The sequence below is a fragment of the Melampsora larici-populina genome, assembly GCF_000204055.1.
Source record: "Melampsora larici-populina 98AG31 unplaced genomic scaffold MELLAscaffold_19, whole genome shotgun sequence".
NCBI lineage: Eukaryota > Fungi > Basidiomycota > Pucciniomycetes > Pucciniales > Melampsoraceae > Melampsora > Melampsora laricis-populina.
In genome coordinates, this window is record NW_006768783.1 from 8,380 (window position 1) to 27,362 (window position 18,983).

Here is an 18,983-nt window from a genome sequence, read left to right on the forward strand (position 1 = left end):
TGATAAGCTTTGTGATTACAGGAACCAAGCAATCACAAAGCACACATACCTCATCGCTGCTGTACTTGATCCCAGGAACAAACTCGAAGGGATCTGTCCCAACATCTTATCGCGCGAGACTCTAGAAGATCACATACACACGGCGTGTACTCATCTAGGAATCTCTGAAGCACTTGAAGATTTCGAAACTCAAGAATTACATCCAAGCTCCGATTCGGACTTGATTGACAAAACTGTTGAGTCTGACCCTCAGACTGTTCATCACCTTCGAGATGAGATTTCATCGTATCTCAGTCGTCCTGTTGAGCCCCGATCAATGACACCCTTAGGGTATTGGGAGCTCAATTGTTCAGAATATCCTCACCTGACAAAGCTTGCACAAGCCATACTTGCCATTCCGGCAACAAGTGTCCCTTCGGAAAGCTCGTTTTCTTCCGCGGGTCGTGTCATGGACGACTCCAGATGCGCAATGAAAACTTACACCCTCATGGAACAAGTGTGCTTGAAGAGCTGGATGAAAGTGTTTCCATGAATCTTTACGAAATTCATCTTGTCTCAAACTTCTGATTCAAACCTCTGATCGATCTCAAACTTCTGATCGATCGCAAATTCTGATCAATCACAAATTCTGATCGATTGCAAAGTTCTGATCGACTTTCTTTTTTTTGTGTTAACCAAGATCTCTCGATCTGACTCGGTTTCCAAAATCTCTTTCTGTTTGATCAAACTTCTAATGTACATACACCTACTCGAAGTTTTTGTTTCAGTCTCCTTTTGAAATTGAGAGCGTAAGTCTTCACCAAGATTGTTCACTTTCAAGATCAATCCAGATACCTCATATTGTGACTCACTTGCTCAAGAAGATAGAAGATGCTGGTATGAGCAAACAAGAACTTTCAGCAATCTAACTTGATTGCTCAACTTCCTGCTTGATAACTATTGACTGTGGTGTGCTTTTTCTAAGTTTCTTACAGATTTTGATGCTGATAAGCAGCTTTCTAATCCTTTTCTGATTGGTGGACTGATGATTATGATCGAGCAATCGACAGACGCGAATCATGATCATGAGAGCCGATTGCTTTCTCCCAATCGGCGCAAAGTTTACAGGCCCTGAAGTGGCCATGCGGCGCCTTCAGGACATGGCGAGGGCATGGCCTGCGCCCTGGCCCTCGCCCTGCCCGAGAGCATGGCGCCACGTGGCTTCGTGGCTTCGGGTGTGAGCGTGAGGTCTTTGAGACCAAGCTTACTTGACATATACGTACACATATGTATGTACGTATGTATGCAAGTGTAACTTTGGGTTGTATCAGTCTTCGTTTTCAAAGTCTTCCGGAGAGATCTGGAGAGGGTCAGGGGAGAAGACTACCTCAAGCCGCTGTGCTTTGTCTCTGTACAGCTGCTTGAAGCAGGCGGATTTGACTACCTGCGGTGTTGAATGTTGGCAAGTTCTCAGCCTGAACAAATGGCTAAGTCTGCTAAGCCTTTGTCCTCAGTCAACCCTGCTGAACATGGGGATTTTCTCGGACACCATTCAATTATGAGAGAAATTTCAGACAAAGTTGTGACCTTGACGTCGAGGTCGCATCCAACGGGCACTGTGTGAGTAGTTCACCAATGCTGTTACACTCATGATCCCAACCGAAGTGGAGGAACACCATTTCAGTCGTGTTGTAAACTGTCTTATCACTGTCAGTGTCAAGTGGTGTAAAGGAAAGGATACAAGCCATCAAATGATTGCATTCAATTGTATTTGCCAGAGGTTCATGTTTTCACCTTTTGTTACAGCACATTGTTGGAAATTTTACCTGGGACTAGAAGCGTGCTTCTAGAGACGAGAATAGGTCACATGCGCTGAAAACGTGACGTAGCCCCTACGAACGATATGTAAGCAATCACGTCACGTATGATCTGCACCGCTGTGCCCTCCTTCATCCCCGACGTCCTACCAGTGAGCCTAGGAGGACTGATGAGGCATACAAGAGATTAATTTAAAAGGGGTGAGATTCCAATTAAACGATTCGAAACTCATAGCAGATACATAGCTGACGCACTCAATAAACTTGAGAAAGGGCAGGTGGCTGTCATTTTCCAGCTTTGGTGTGGACACTTCCCTTTACAAGCATTTTTATTTAGGATGGGAGCCGAAGATGACGACAAATGTGAAAACTGCAAAGTGAAAGAAACACCGACCCACTTCTTGATATTTTGCAGGAAATTTGATATACAATAACAGGCTATTAGAAAGAAGATCAAGAAAGAAAAGATCAAAGTGGATATCAATTCAGCAATCAAATTACTAGACACACCATGAGTCTTTCCGTACTTAGCAAATTTTATTGAAGACACAGGCAGATTCAGTCATCTTAAGACATACTTAGATAAATGAACTCTCAAAATGGATAAATGACCTTTTATGCCTTATGTTATTCTGATTTTATTTCTATTTTTTGTTTCTCTATTTCACTGTTTCTATGTTTGATAAATAGGGTGCGAAAATTTGTACAAGCAGGATGTTAGGGAGGCTTGTTAGTCCGACTTCAACTGGAAAACACAAAAGCTTTGTACTGTAGTTACACATATCAAAACAATTAGTGCGGAATGTGAAATCGAAAGCACTCAAAAAAAAATCACTCGATTCCTGCTTGATTTTGCTTGCTCGACCCGGCTAGGAAGTTTCATTGCCCTCTATATGTTCTCTGTTTTGTCAACAGTCTTTAGGGGTACACTAGCTCCATAGATCAATAGAAAACAGAGTTCTCAATATTTTCATATGTTAATATTCCATCTGATGGTAGCACCTAGCCAAGCGATATTGAATTGAAAGCTTTCAAGGTGATGTGATGAATGCCCTAGAACCAATCCACGGAAGGAGACTTTTCAAGGGTAAGACATTGACATAGTAGTAGAGCCTACATATAAAAGCTGGTATGGAAGATTTCAATCAGTTAGTTGTCAGCTTCCATTGATTTTGAAAGAATTTGATGTTTACTTAACCAATGCTATGGTTTGGACAAATTCTTGACCGGCAATTTGATCAGAATCATCACACACTTGGTCTCAAGGCAGGTCTCATCATATGCTCACTTTGATTTTTTATTGTGAGTATGGTATTTGATAAGCTATTTGAGAAGCCAGACTCCACTGACGCGACTAGCTAATTGACTCGTTTTCTAACAGGATGAAAAAACATCGGTGTTTAAATCCTGAGTGACTAGGATCAATCTGCTTCACCTATTTCCAGCAGGAATATGAATACGATCCTATTTGATTTATGTCAGTTAAATGCCTAGAGTGGTCAAGGATTGGTTCAGCGCCTGAATATATGAGTGCTGTGAAGTATTAAAGCCAGTTCAGCTTGTAAGTCTTGCTTTTATCTCCCAAATATCGAACCAGATCATCGACTTGTCTCTTGAAATTGATACCGATTGATGGAGCACCTTTTGATCCGAGTGAAGCTGACGTCTTGTTACTCCGGATATCCATCTCTGCTACTCCTTCTGATGACAAGCAAGCCGGAGCCTGTGAACAGGCCTTCCTCGGGCGTATGCTTACTTGTGGTTAGTGGTGAACCACATTCTTTTCTGATCTGCGGAAGCTCAGAGACCTACAAGACTGTGATGATTGTCGTTGGCATCAGGTGCACCTCTTATTAAGAAAGTGAATTAATATCAGGTAAATACAATTTCACAATGTTTGAATCTCTTCATGTGTCCCATGAAAGCTCTCAAGTGTAGACACTGGTTAAGTTGTGCAATCAGAGTGGAGCAACTAAACTGATTCTTACCCCAAGTTCCTTCATCTGTGACAATAAGGGAAGACTCAGGAGATGAGTCTTTTGATTTCACTTACCCAGATCAATTATTACCCTTGGTTTGATAACAGCCGCCATACTCATTCATGGCTTGCAAATAGCTTAGATAGGGTTTTGTGTAAAATCAAAATTTTCTCATGAACCTGCTGACCTCCCGCCTAGAAAGTTCATTTCCCTCTAATTTCTCATTCCTGATGTCAATTTCGTGGTCTCTTCAACATACCCAAAGTCCCGAACCTTGCACTTTCATGCACTAGGCACTTTCTTGTAGCCTGGATCCATGAGAATAGAATACGCACCGGTCAAGCAGCTAAAAAAACTGGCTTTTAAGCACTTCTCTAATAAAGCTTCGGAATGATTTGCAAATTAAGAGAGGTTAATCAATATAACTGCATGATCAAAAACAAACTAAAAGGTTTTTTAACAAAAAGCAGAATTGTTAAACAGTGTCTGACTCTGTGGGAACTTGATCTTGAGTTTATTGTTCTGCTGAGATGACCTTCAAAGATTAGAAAGAAAGTGAATTGTGTGAAATGTATAGCAATAGTTGATCAACAAAGAATTTCTAAGGTGTTCTTTCCCAAAACCTACGCGGACGCTAGCTCAGCGGGCAAGATGATGGCGATGAAATCGTATTTGATTGTGCTTATATAATCTAGTCTAAAGCTATAATATATGCATGAGATAACAAAGCCTTTGAGAAAACTCAAGGTGATACAAAATGTTTTGCTCGTTTGATCACTTTGAAAAAGGTGATACATATATAAATAAAAACCAATGATTTGAGAAAATGAAGATAATTGAAGTAAGGATCCCACTATTTAGCGCCCCCTCGGCTGATATCCGGAGCCCCCCGGGTTTTCACCAAAACCCGTGTGACCCGCTGACACCCGACTATTTTCAGCCTATATTTCGCACAGTCGGACCTTGGGGGCTCCTCAAGGGCTCTCTAAGAGGGCGCAAACTCGCAAATAGAGCCCCTGATTAATTCTTAATTGACCTGTTTGGTGCCCTTCCATCCTTGATGGGGCAACAAAACTTTATTAAAACAAATAAAAGGGCGCCCAAGTTCTTTCGCGCCCGGACCGGCCCCATTACTGCACAGACATTGGCTCCTCAAGTAAGGGACACATACCCATAATAGCAACTTCCGTCTCTGAAGCTCAAAATATCACCCAATTGCTCAATCACCCATATTTCACCTCATTCTTCATTTAATCATCAAATCCCCTTCTCTATGCCTCATTAACAACCGTCGGATACCGGTGAACGCAATCCGAACTCCCCCTCCAAAAAATTGGACCATCCTACGTTGAATGAAACAGATTCTATGATGAGCGAACTAAGGTCCCTATCATTAGGAAGCTCAATCAAATGGTCTAACTCAAATCATGACCAAGATGATGAATGGATTCAACAACAAAATCAAAGAGCTCTACAACCCAATCAAAGAGCTACGGGAAGAAGCATACTTCAATCGGAACGTACGGCTAGTTGGAACCTTTCGGAAAAAGTCACAAGCTTCCAAGTACTGAAATACAATGTGACATTGGACCACCTTCCAGTGGCTGCTCTTCGGGATCTAACCCTCACATCCCATATCCTCCCATGTATCGCTGAAGCTGACAGATATCTTCATCTTTACTTCCTGTGCGTATGTAGTATACCATGAAGGACTATTCAATGAACATCACTCATCAATTGCCTTTTGTCATGCTCATATGGTAGCGTTATCAGCCCCTTTATTGCTTGTGAGACTGGGTCTTGCTCTGTACAAAAAAACTGCTCAAATCATCCGCATTTCATTCCACTTGAATTGAGAGGCTTTAAAACTGATTTGCTGTTTTTTACGCATTTCTAAACCTTCAAGGTGCAATGAGCGAGATCATAGACGAAGAGCTAACAAGCAACGGGGCACAAAGAGTAGGTTAGATAGGAATGGGAGACGATGTCAAGTGCAAGTATCGAGCACAATTGAATTTGTGGCCTCACAGTCACTAGTCTGTCTCTTATGTTGTACACTCTACTCTATACTTGTGTTGCCTTTTGTGTTTGTTTTTGTAGCTCTCCTGTCCTACTCGTTCGTTTCGACTTTCTAGCTCTTTTAGCTTTCTAGTTCTGATTCCTATATCTGATGTTGTATCTCTCCCTCAATTCTTCCTTATGTTGTATGAACCCCCTAAATCTATGTATACCTTCCTTGAGTTTAGGATACATATATGCCATGGTCTTGTGTACTCAAGTGCAATAGTGGCTCGTCGGACGCTATAGTGAACTGAGAAACTCTGCTCTCCCCTCGACATAGTTTCTTAGCTTCTATCCTTATACTTGGACTGTACATATACGTAGCGTGTACAAAACAAAACGGCGAGGTCAATGGACATTGGAGGATGAGTAGGGGGCAATTTTATTTGAGGAGGAAGCCCGATTTTTTCAAACAAGGAGCCCTGTTTGAAAAAAGGGGCAGCTAAATTGTTTGTAGCCTGGTGTCCGACCCGAGAGGGGGCGCCGGATACTGCTCCGAGGGCTCTAAATAGTGGGATCCTTGAAGTAAATCTAAAAACCAAACTTTATTCTTCTTTAGGATGAAATTCAGCTGGATTTAATTCTGATCCAACCGAAAATGAACCTTTAGGAAGTTGTATAGTTTCTAAAGCGCCAGGTGCCAAAGGGATCTTTAAAACACTTTGCTCAGGTTCACTTCCTTTCAACCAGAAATGAACGATTTGCTGAGTCTTTTCTGTATTTCTGACAATCATCGAATGAGTATCCGGTAGAACTTGTTTGATATAAACTCCTGATGATAACTTCAAGTTGGGTGAAGCTGTATACCACCATTTGGCGGCTTGTTGTGGAAGACTAGGACAACCGATTCTTGTGATCAAAACAGTCAAAATGAAAAATGAAATCTTCTAGATGGATTGAAAGATCTCATTAGTGTTCCTGTTCAAAAAGAGCCTTATGGTTTTTTTTGTGAAATTTGACAAACGGGGAAATCAATAGCCTGGAATTGCATCGTAGAGGGTTGGAAAAAACTGAGTCTTGATTCACGTTTTTTTATCGTGAAGGTCTACGCCAATTAAAATTCGATCGCTCGCTCCTGGTCACAATGATGACGAATGCAGATTGGCGTATTGTACGAGAAAACCGAAGAGGTTTGGAATTTTTGGATGACTAAGATTATCTGTGTATGTACTCACAAAATCGAATGAAGTCTACAAGGATAAAGACGCGGCTTATTTTTTTTGGCAAGTTGGAGATTCAGACCAAGAGTTCATTCCTCAGCAACTCTCATATATATGTACATTTAGGTCTCGGAAATTGAGTACAGTGAAACTTGGTCCGCTTGAGTCCTATCTGTTAATTGAAGGCTCCGGAAAAGTGTGCAATTGCTTACCAGACTTGAGACATGATTGACTGAGCAACTGTAGTAGATAACAAAAGAAATATTCCATTTCGAACATCTTACGCGTCTTTTCAAGTCCATAACAAGAATCCTTGAAACCTTTTATCCAATCAGACCAACCTACTACAGCGAACCAGACACGTTACTGGATGATGGCGATTATCGATGTATTTGCTTTCAGTCGGAATTCGTACGAGATATGTTGCAAGAACATGTTTTGATGGTCGAGTTATTAGTCAATGAACGGCTCAAGTTTGTTTCTCATCTCTCTCTTCCCTCTCTTTTGTGTAACTCGCACTGACAGGGATACATACGAAACTCTGATTCGATTCCCGATTTAGATCAGTTTCTAGGGCTGCAACTGGTTTGAATCTGAAATTCAATTAGACCTGATAAGACCTCTTGTAGCCTCTTGTTCTTTTGATTCGACGGTTTCAAATTGGTTTGTACGTACACAATTTTTAGACTTATCGAGAGTAAGGTGGTTCAACCGGAGCGGCGAGCTCGAGGTTCCGCTTGGGTGATGATATGTATAACAGACCATTGAATGATCATGTTCATCGATTTGTCTTTCCCGGTAAAGATGTCACGGTGAAAAACTTGCTTAATCGATCTCTCTGATCCGTTTTCTACTCTTGCTTCGGGCGTTTTCGATTCGATTAACCCGATTGCAGGCTGGTGGGCGTAGCCTCACAGTTGGTCATCATTTTTTTTCGCCAAAAGCGCATAATCGATTTATATTGCATAAAACATTAACGAAACCAAGTGCAGACAAGAGAAGATGATTCAGAAAACAGCCATTTAGAGCGCGTTCACTTCTGATTTTCCACGCTGTCTTGAATGTCAAGAAATCACATTCTGTGAAATGTGTTTGATTTCTTAAATACAAGCATTTTGAAAATGCAGAATGCTTATAAAAAGTGACTTTTTGGGACATTGCAAGAATTCGCCATTAGCACATTCTTGTCTACAAACATTACATTCCTGTGATTTCTTCTTATAACCTTCCTTTTCCCAAATCTCGACAAGTCCCTGTCTACCATACGGACAGTCAATCTACAATACAGAACCTCATCTTTGCTCACCTTCACTCACCTTGACTCCACTTTGCTCAACTCAACCACCCAATATGCCAGATTCAGATGACAGCGGCAACAGAGTCAATGTGAGGGTTGGGTATTCAAAAGGATACTCAATGCCCACCAAAGGTGTTCAAGATAGTTTGCAATCTTAAATAATTATATGTATATTTCAATATAATGTAATTACAATAAGATTATAAGGAAAAAAAAGGGGGAGGGAGAAGGGGACTGGCCTGTTTGGGTAAATCCAGACAGGCTACAGTTAAATGACTCCTGAAGAGGAGATTATAATGATAGAGATTATGAAAGCTGGATCCAGGGCTTTCCTTCAATCTTCAAAGTGACTGATTGAAGGGTGAGGTATAGAGTCACTAGTCTGGTTGTTACAAAGTCTGTGAATATGTTTGGAGTCTTGAACCACGGTCTGATAAAAGTGCAATGTGCACGAGTGAGCTACGGTCCTACAAGTTGTCTATACTAAAAGCTCTGACCTAAGACATTAAACAACAGAAAAGATTAGTCAAACAGAAATAGAGATGAAATCTAATAATATCTAATCTACCTGAAAGGAAGGTACAGATTTCAAGATAGACGTGATTAGTTTTATCTATCGAATGCGATAGGATCTCTGGGTGGCTAAAAGAGCAAAAGTCTAACAGGAATATAACAGTTCAACAACGTGATAACATAGCAAAACAAAAAATGAAAAATGACTTACTTCTCTTTCCAAAGATGGGAAAGAGAAGTAAGATTGGGAAAACAGGAATCATATAAGTATCTCTTGATTCGTCTTCATAATTTTGATTGGGGTAATTGAACTGCACATCTTCTACCAAAAACTAAAACGAGCACTCTTCCTCAAAGCACAACATCACTTTCTCACAACCTTAACAAAACACATTTCCATACTGTATACTGACCCTTTTCATGTTTCGTCGATTGGGAATTTCAACAAAGTCACCAACTTATGGTTATTCAAAAGGTGCACCAACCTGAGAGTTGATATAGGTCACTAACCTACGGTTGTTCAGAAGGTACACCAACCTGTGAGTTGATATAGGTCACTAACCTGCGGTTGTTCAAGAGGTAACTAACCTTGAAGTTAATTGGAAGGTCACTAACCTAGAATTGATCTACTTAGGGAAAGTAGAGGATCCAGAAGAGGAAGAAAGAGATTACTTTATCTTTTAGTCAGGAAGCTGCTTTAAAGATATGAAGTGAATCACTAGTCTTATTATTATAAGACTTTTGATTATGTACTTCAATTGAACTTTAAAGGGTTCTTTAAAAGATGTGTGTAATAAATTGCTTGGGGCTCTCCCTGAAGGCTGAGAGAGGAGGGGTTTATATACTCTCCTCTCCAAACCTAACTGTAGTGATATTTGTTTGTATCACTACTGTGGTTTAGGGTTTAGTGATCACTATTAGTTATCATTATTATTAGTCTTACATAGCTACATATATGTGTTATGTAATTTATGTAGTATAAGCATTTTAACTCTTGACACTGAGTTATGAGGTGTAATTGGTGTTTTATTACATATTACACATGTTTTTAAATGTATATGTATATGCAATTGATGTTTGTATATGTTTTATTATATGTTACACATGTTTTATAAGCTGTATGTACATGTAATTAGGTTTATAAGTGAGAATTATATATTATAAGTTAGTTTTGGGTACATGTATATGTACCCGGGGCTGACAGTCAAAGTAGTCCCATTGAATTCAAAAATGGAATTAAAATCAAACTCAAAATCAAGATTTACATCAAAAGACAAATCAAAAGACAAATCAAAAGTCAAATCACAAGATGAATCACAAGATGAATCAAAAGATGCAGAACCAACCAAGAGGAGTGGAACATGGGAATACAGACATACCTTGTATCTTATTGATGTTATCAAGCAGGAAATGGACCTTGGAAAGGGCGACAATGGCGGCCTCAAGTCCGACACCTGGGGTCAAGTTTGTACCAATTCCAACACAAAATACAAAGTCCAAGCAAGTTTGACCAAATTAAAAAACCACTTTCAAAAGGTCAGTATTGATTATCTTCTTTCATTTTCCCTTTCAGTACAATTGAACAATTTACTGACTTGATGCTTCTATACACAGTTCAAGATCACTCACAAGGCCTTTTATAAGATAATCAACTCATCTGGTGCACCTGGAACTGATAGAGCAACTGGCAAAGTTAAGGCTGACAAGGAGTGGTGGGAACGTTGGATCAAGGTAAGATATTTACCAAATTGAATTCATATATCTTTATCCATTGCATTTCTTTGATTATAGAATGGAAATCCCAATGCAAAGCCAATTCAACATAGGGGTTTTCCAGCATATCAAGCAGTATCAACAGTTACGTGCAAGAAGCACTTACAAGCCATTGGTAAAAAAGTGTTTGGAACTCAGACCAAAAAGAAGAAAATACCCTCACTGAGTGAATCAGACAAGCACAATGAAGGTATGCCTTGTTCATTTCATCTGTGCATACTTGATTACAAAACTAATTACTTTTAATCAATGATCAGCTGATGTAGCATCTAGACACAAGTCCAATGAAGGTGGCTCTCATGTGTCCGACTCTGACAAGGACTCAGAAGGACCCTGGAATGCACCTACAGAGGGTAGTGACAAAGCCCAATTTTCAATTTGTGGGCTCTACACTGCACAACACTCATTCTCCCACAATCCCAAGCACCACAAAAGATGCACAAGGAATGGGGCTATCAGATGATCTTGTTCTGACCCCTGTATCTTGGCCCACTGCGACGTAAATCACAAAGGCACAAAAAGATTTTGGACCCCAAGGCCCAATTCCGACCTTTGATTTTGGCTATTTTTGGGCTTTACACTTGAATATCTCGGGGATTATTGGCGCTATAGGGTTGAAATTTAGTGCATACAACAGCTCTGGTTCTTGCGCTTCTTTTGCGCCCCTGTAGCAAAAGAGAAGTGTGATTTTGTACCCAAGAAACCTGTTACAAAAAGGTTGGAATCTACGTCACTAACCTCCGTAGGTGCATTCCAGGGTGCTGACTCAGCTATTGAGGAAATTGAAAGTAGGAGACCAGCTTCTTCACAAAAGAAGATACACCAGGGGGTAAACTTCCTCGGCCTCCGATGGTTCTGGATAGGTGTCCAGGAATCTTGTTGCCAGAACGAAGACACAGCCGTTCCGGTGACGAAATGAGGATAACCGTGTGAGAATCAGTTGCTTTCACCGGTTTTTGTGGGTTCAAAACGACCAAAAATTGCAGTCAAAGATGGTATGAAGGTTGGTCAAGACTCGCATGAGACAATACCTTGAGCCAAGTGCAACCATCTGGTTGTGATGCGATGTGTTTGACCTCGTCAGTCTTTGCTCGGCTGAGCTGTCAATCAATGGGTCCAGCACTCTTGAATACAGCTTGCTTTTCGGTGACTTCTACGTGATCGCAGCGTTTTTGCTTCGTAAAACCTGGACACCTTCTGGACACGTTCCAAAACAATTGAAATGTCATAACGTGTCTGCAACGCTATTGATTCTGGTTTTGGAACGTGCCACTTACCCCCTGGTGTAACTGCTGAATGTCTCAAAGTTCATTTTCCTCAATCTATATCTTTCAACTCTAATCAATTGACTCAATTCTAATCATTCAAATTAGCATCATCAATCATTGATCCCAATCAATCAATTCAATTATCAATCAACTCAAAATCATCTATTCAATTTCATTATTGTTCAATTTGATCATCATCAAGTCATTTACCAATCAATTTGATTATCATCAGCAATCAATTAAATTATCATTATCAAATCAATAATTATTCTATCCATCAGCATTGACTGCAACTGCCGAATGATCATGTGTCACTGGATCAAAGCTAGTTGGCCATTAAATCAATTCAGCTGTTGATTGAGTAGCAGGAATAGAGGAGCAACACAACAGTGATAAGTTCACCATTGCCAAAATTAAATTAGAACAACATTCAAGGCGACAAGAAGACATGGCACCTGTGGCACTTCTTTCCATCGAGTAAAAACCCGACCACATACTGTGCAATACCGTCGACCGTAGAGCCGATGCTCTCTGCCAGATCACTTAAGATCGCTCAGATCGATTTCCGATGTACTGCAAATCATGAACAAGTCATTTTCCAAGTATATCAAACTTTCAAAAGGGCTTCAAACAATCCCAATCTATGTTCAAAGTCCCAAAAAAGCGACAAAAAAAAAGTCATTTGGGGACTTTCAAAATTTGTAAGTCCCCAGATCAGTCTGAGCGCCTCAGATCAATCTGACCGCTCCTCAGATCAATCTTACAAGACCACAGATCAATCTGAAGCGCTCAGATCAATCTGAAGCGCTCAGATCAATCTGAAGCGCTCAGATCAATATGAAGCGCTCAGATCAATATGAAGCGCTTAGATCAATATGAAGCGCTCAGACTGATCTGATGAGATCTCACTCTGGCAGAACGCTCTAAAGACAGATTGATCTGGATGATTCATCCAGATCAATCTTGCTGAGTCGAGGTACTTGGCCTCACACAGCCTCGATCTGCCTCGATTGTGATTGCAAAGCAAACAAGATCTCACATTGCGTCAGTGTGAGTTGTCAACTCTCGGTTTATAAGATAACCCAAAGAGCACTCTGTAGAACACTCAAGGTATCAACAGGTATCAACTAAGATGTATGTTATGAAAGAAGATGATCAAATTTCCCAAACAACTCTGATCTTGTTAGAATGAGTGATTTCGATGCAGTCAACCAAACTCACCTTGAGATCGTTTTAGCCCCCACACTCATACTTGCCCCTTGAGCTATTCCACAAAACATTCTCATTCCAGTAATATTGAGTTTGTGTCACATCATCTTATTCATCTATGATGTTTGCTCATCAAAATTCGCCTCACCTCAACCTTTGTAGACTATATTGAGTTTGTATCGCATCATCTTATTCGTCTATGATGTTTGCTCATCAAAATGCGCCTCACTTCAACCTTTGTTTTAGACTCTGATGTCACTCACTCTCATTTGCTGATTAAACTCACTGAAAAAAAAACTCATCCATGTACATAGACTATATTGTGTTTGTATTTGTGACTTATTAATTCATATAGAGTAAATTGGTTGCACCGTAAAATATAAAGGAATAAAGGAAGAGACGATTCAATTTCAAAATCACAATTCAATTTAACATCATCAAAGTGAAGGCTCTCCACGGCTTTGAAATACAGGGCAGGCACAAAACTGAGTTGAAAACAATTAAAAAAAACATGGGTTGAATAAAATAAAAGTTTCACCTGATACCTGTTGAGCAAGGAATAACTCAGTTTGAACAAGTTGACCAAAAACCTATAAAGAGCAACAGACTTACATGGGGTTGTTGGTAGTCCTACTCTTCAGCACTGCTATCTTCATCACTACTTGTTCCAGATGTTGACTCGGATGAATCACCTTCTTCCTTGCCTTCTTCATCGGTCTCAGTCTCAGTCTCCATTTCTTCTTCGTCATCAATGTTGTGTTTCCTTTTATTTTTCTTCTGCTGATGTTTCTTCTTCTTGTTGTCTGCTGTTCCAAGGGAAGAAGTAGTATCTTTGTTTAAATTTAAATCAGTGGCAGTTGAATTGAGTGTAGACGAGGTGGATTGTTGTTTGTTGTTTGATTTCTTTGGACGCTTCTTAGATGGCTTCTTAGATTTTGTTGACCGGGGTAACATCTCACTTTCCGGTATCTTTTGAAGTTTGAAATAACCATTATCAATATCGCTTAGCCAACTTTGCTTCATTCGATCATCACATCCTCTAAAACCACGAAGTAGCTGAAATCCCTGGAGGGTTGATTTTGCCTCATCGCGAACAATTTGGACAGGCCAACCTTTTTCCAAAAATTTGCTCGCTGGATCCGGTACTTTTGGAAATTTTTGCCCAGGCATAACTTCATCTATTATATTTTCAGAAACCATAGAATCAAAGCAGTTCGTCAGCTGACATGATACATACAGAAATGAGATTTTTTAGCAAAAGGTCACAAAATTGAAATTGTGTCCATACTCATTAAATTGTTCAGCTTTTGAGTGAGCAGACCCCGTCTTGCATCTGTGGGTTGTGGTTTTTTATTTTCTCTTTCCATGGCGGCTGCTAGACCATGGACGTAGACCTTGAACTTCTCAGGTACCTTCAAGACATCGAGTGCCCAGTCTGCAAACTTTGCATTCGTACATGCCACCTCAGACCATCCATCTTGACTATCGCAACTAGCCGCTGTCAAATAATAGTTGATATGAAACCTTTGACATTCAACTGCAAACTAGAACGATACAAGAAAAACATGTGAAAAAGTACTTGTAGGAAGAATATCAAAAGCATAGCCAACTTACTGAGTGATGCGCTTTACGAAATGCTGCTAATGATTTCAGCTGTAATGTAGAAACTGAGTCGGATGATGTTGGCTCTCCATGAGTCGTGTGAACTTTTTGGACATCAACAAGTTTATCGAAAAGGGGCTGGTATTTCTGTCTCTCGTCTTCTGAAAGTTGGTGAACCTGAGGAGCCAAGACTTGAGCGGCTTGATCTTCTTCGATCTCCTCCTCGCCGTAGCTGTTGGTATCGGCTGGCTGCTTGGACAAATCAGGAAGCTTTTCTAGCGCAAAGAAGTACGGGTCTTCAAATATATTTTTTTCATCTTTGCTCATATCGTCCCATAAATCACTAAGTTTCTGATTACGAGTCTTCCAGCCAGTACGGTCACTGCGTGGTGGGACTGAAATTGAAGAAGACTGTTAAGGTATAATATCCACAATTAAAAAGAATCAATCACTCACGTTTCTCTTTGAGCGCTTCTTTTCCAAATGCTAGAAATCTACTATATCGGTTGGGTCCAACAGTCTTGGGAGCCACATTTCTGTAGGCAAACATCGGGCATCAATTGACATGGATGAGAAGATAAGTTGACAAGTCTGAAAATACATACACTAAGTCCCATATGACAGCCTCTGAAACCCCACCCATTAGCGCAGCCATCAATATCCTCTTTTCATAACCTATTCGGATGATTTTGATGAGGTTCTGAATATCTTGATGAGCTCGAGTTCGATTATGAGATTTGTTCTTTTTTTGATCAGCTATAGCTTGACGGAGGTCAGCAATCGTCCAGTTTTCTAATTGTTGCTCGTATGTGAGAGGGGTGAGGGATGGGAAGCATGAGGTGAAAGCTGATTGGGTTGAGCGGGCTTGGTTTGAAGAAGGATTAGGGCGAGCTTCGGTTCGAGGTTGATTATCTTCGGTTCGAGGTTGATTATCTTCGGTTCGAAGTCGATTCTGTTCATCTTGAATATGATTCAGATCTCTGGTATGATTATTGGCACCTTGTTCGTTCGTGAGGATGGGTGATTCTTCTTCATCTCCCAGTGGGCTAGCTTGATTATCTTGGTTTGATTTAGATTGTTTTGAAGCTGACTGAGTGGTTTTTTTTGATTTGCGGGCTTTTTTAGAAGCACTCTTGACAGTTGTATCAGTGGTTGGTTCGGTGGTTGGGTCGGCAGTGCGTTTCTTACCTGAGCGCATGATGGGATTATAAATGGTTGATGTTGGATGTTTCGAAAGGCCGACAACCTGGATGGGGAGACAAACATCTTCTGAAGAGTACCCGAGCTACTGATGTTCAGGGCCGGTCAGTCTGGCAACAGCATGTATCAATCTGTTCTTACACGCCCTCAATTACGTATCCTGGACGTAAACTGAAACGATTGAACATCGCGAATCTCATTACTTGTACTCGACATATATCTAGAAAAGGGATCTGTATGTTTTGCAATTGTGTTATCAATCATAAGTTCAATCAATTGTAACCTTCAGAATTCCGCAGAATATCATCTCAAATGCCAACATCTCAGTGTGGCATCCTTTGGCATAGGTATGTTCAATTTGGTATCAATTATTTTGAAGTTTTGCAAGCTCACTAGATACAAATTGCATGAAATGTACACCGTGATTGAAATCTATTGAAACAGAGTCCAAATTGAGAAGCTTATGTGGACCTCAATTGATGGCATACTTTCAACTCACTCGGATCAGAATGCTGTTAAATATTTCCGGTGAACAGGTGACGGAGTTATAAGATTGGTCAATCAAATATTTGAAGGGTGTTCAAGTACACACAATCAAGCTTCACAATTGATGTTTCTTTGTTTTGAAGATTGGAATTACCTTCATTTATGATGAGTTGATTGACAAGAACATATCATTGAGAACATAATAAACCCCCTGATTATTTTTGTTAGGTGAAAAATGAGAATTTTCAACATGAATATTGATAAGTTGATGATAGAAATCATGTAATCAATGATACTGATATGAAAATGATGTCAAAGTTGTATAATGCCGTCTTGACATCATTATCCCTGGTTTGAGGATTGTTCATTACATTCAAGAATATATGTTGACCTATGGGCACAACATATCTGACCATAACCTTGCCTACAAAGGTTTTGTGGAGGGTATATTGGTGTTCACGGAATTTTGTTTGCAACATCACAGTCATTACGCACAAGTGAGTTGTTGGTGGTGATTTAAACACAACTTGTTTGACCTTCCTCCGCAAGTAGATTGGGCGGCATATTTCAATTCACAGATTTGTTTTGGGAAACCTTAATTTTGAACATCTTGTTGTTGATGCACAGCAAGTTGATAAAAACTCTTACTTTTAGCCATCATTACGCACATGTGAGTATTTTTCTACAACAACTTTTTCTACACTCCTCCAAGGTTGTTTTGGGTTGTATTTTTGTAATCACAGGACTTTGTTTGGCCTATGACAACCTTATCTTAACATACCTTGTTGTTGATGCACAGCAAGTTGATAAAAACTCTTACTTTTAGCCATCATTACGCACATGTGAGTATTTTTCCACAACAACTTTTTCTACACTCCTCCAAGGTTGTTTTGGGTTGTATTTTTGGAATCACAGGACTTTGTTTGGCCTATGACAACCTTATCTTAACATACCTTGTTGTTGATGCACAGGAAGTTGATAAAAACTCTTACTTTTAGCCATCATTACGCACATGTGAGTATTTTTCCACAACAACTTTTTCTACACTTCTCCAAGGTTGTTTTGGGTTGTATTTTTGAAATCACAGGGCTTTGTTTGGCCCATCACAACCTTACCTTAACATACCTTGTTGTTGATGCACAGCAAGTTGATAAAAACTCTTACTTTTAGCCATCATTACACACATGTGAGTTTTGGGTATTTTTCCACAGCAACTTTTTCTACACTCCTCCAAAAGTGAAATGGTTTGTAGAAGTATGTTTGGGAGATTGTTTTTCCTATGGCAACTTTGCTTTACATCAACTCATTATTGATGTGAAGAAAATGACTTGTGTTCCACTTAACCAATCACCTGAACAAGTATACAACCATTTAAGCAACACGTGTTGTGAAGAATTCCATCTGCAAACAACCCGTCAGAGTCACACGAGTGTGACTGTCTTTCAACTCAACTGTCTCCAATAAACTTGTTCACTATGAGTTCATCAAACAACACTAAACAGATTTCTCAAATTCAAAACAACATTTTTAAATACTGATCTAAGGCCAGATCCATTATTTCAAGAGGGCAATTGTGTCATAACTACACAATTACATCGATGATGATGACTTTCAATGATACACATGATGGTCACAATGCGTGCTTCTTCAATTCCACAAATAGTGAGCTGGTAGGCTTGGAGGTATTGTCCCTTTCAACATCGGTTGCTTGATGTTTTAATCACTGCGGCAAGTTTTATGAACGTGCAGTTGAGTTTATGTATAGTACTATAGTTCTTTGACAGTTTATCATAGTATCTTGACAGGACCCGACCTGCTCTCTGAAAATTCCAAACCACAGTAGAGTAGCTTGACTAGCGTGAAATCACACACCTCCAATACATTCAACGGCGATTTCATCATCGATAGCCAGGGCTGTCATGGTTGTGCTGATCGTCTGAAAGTGTTTGACCTTTGACCAAAGGGGAAGACTTACCCAAAAAGGAAATTGAATTTTAATCACTGAATTTGATCTCACAAAATAGGTGTTCCCCAAAGCGTGTCAAATCAGATACAAGAATTTCATCTCACCTTTCAAGATGGTTATGCCTGCCACAACCATTTGTATGCCATGGAAACGGAAAATCAAGAGAAACCGAAGACCAAACAACGACATAGCTCGCCAACTAGCTGAACTCCAAGCTCGTGAAGCTGCGGCCTCCAGTTCAATCATCAACAATGTCTTAATGCATATGGCGGAACCGGATGATGACGACAAAGATCGCCAAGGTGCCCCTCACGGTCTAGATCCACAAGTCAAATACAACAATCTCAATCGTACAAACTCAGGAAGAAATCCTTTCTCTGATGATGATGAAAGTGACTATGACGGAAACGGAAATCTAAATCAACTTCAGCGCGAGTCGTACCAGGACAGAATCCTTTGGGAAGAAGAACAATGGCGAGAGGTGTTGCCTGCTATGTACATACAATTCATTAAGTGCTCTCGGAAAACTTTCCAGTGGGGGCATCCTCAGTTATGGAATCAAGACTGGAAGGAACCTTGTTGGTGCTCCGGTACGAGGCTAAGACCACCCAAAAAGATTGTCGTATTCGATATTATGTGTACGTTTGTCTTTCGTTACCTGATGAATCGATAA

General features: G+C 40.1%; 3 protein-coding genes across 3 annotated transcripts; 1 reads left to right on the plus strand and 2 right to left on the minus strand.

Annotated features, from left to right (window-relative positions):
* Positions 1-6,381: 6,381 nt before the first annotated feature.
* On the minus strand, positions 6,382-6,827 carry MELLADRAFT_124076 (uncharacterized protein; the record flags this gene model as incomplete). Its single annotated transcript, XM_007410310.1, has 2 exons — positions 6,382-6,720; positions 6,801-6,827. The coding sequence occupies 2 exons, from the start codon at positions 6,825-6,827 to the stop codon at positions 6,382-6,384; spliced, it is 366 nt and encodes a 121-aa protein (XP_007410372.1).
* A 6,859-nt stretch (positions 6,828-13,686) lies between these two features.
* MELLADRAFT_86523 (uncharacterized protein) lies at positions 13,687-15,856 on the minus strand (the record flags this gene model as incomplete). The annotated part of the gene is made up of 5 exons (XM_007410309.1): positions 13,687-14,228; positions 14,345-14,600; positions 14,671-15,053; positions 15,115-15,194; positions 15,264-15,856. The coding sequence occupies 5 exons, from the start codon at positions 15,854-15,856 to the stop codon at positions 13,687-13,689; spliced, it is 1,854 nt and encodes a 617-aa protein (XP_007410371.1).
* Positions 15,857-18,422: 2,566 nt separating this feature from the next.
* Positions 18,423-18,983, plus strand: MELLADRAFT_63288 (Hypothetical protein; the record flags this gene model as incomplete). Its single annotated transcript, XM_007410132.1, has 1 exon — positions 18,423-18,983. The coding sequence occupies one exon, from the start codon at positions 18,423-18,425 to the stop codon at positions 18,981-18,983; it is 561 nt and encodes a 186-aa protein (XP_007410194.1).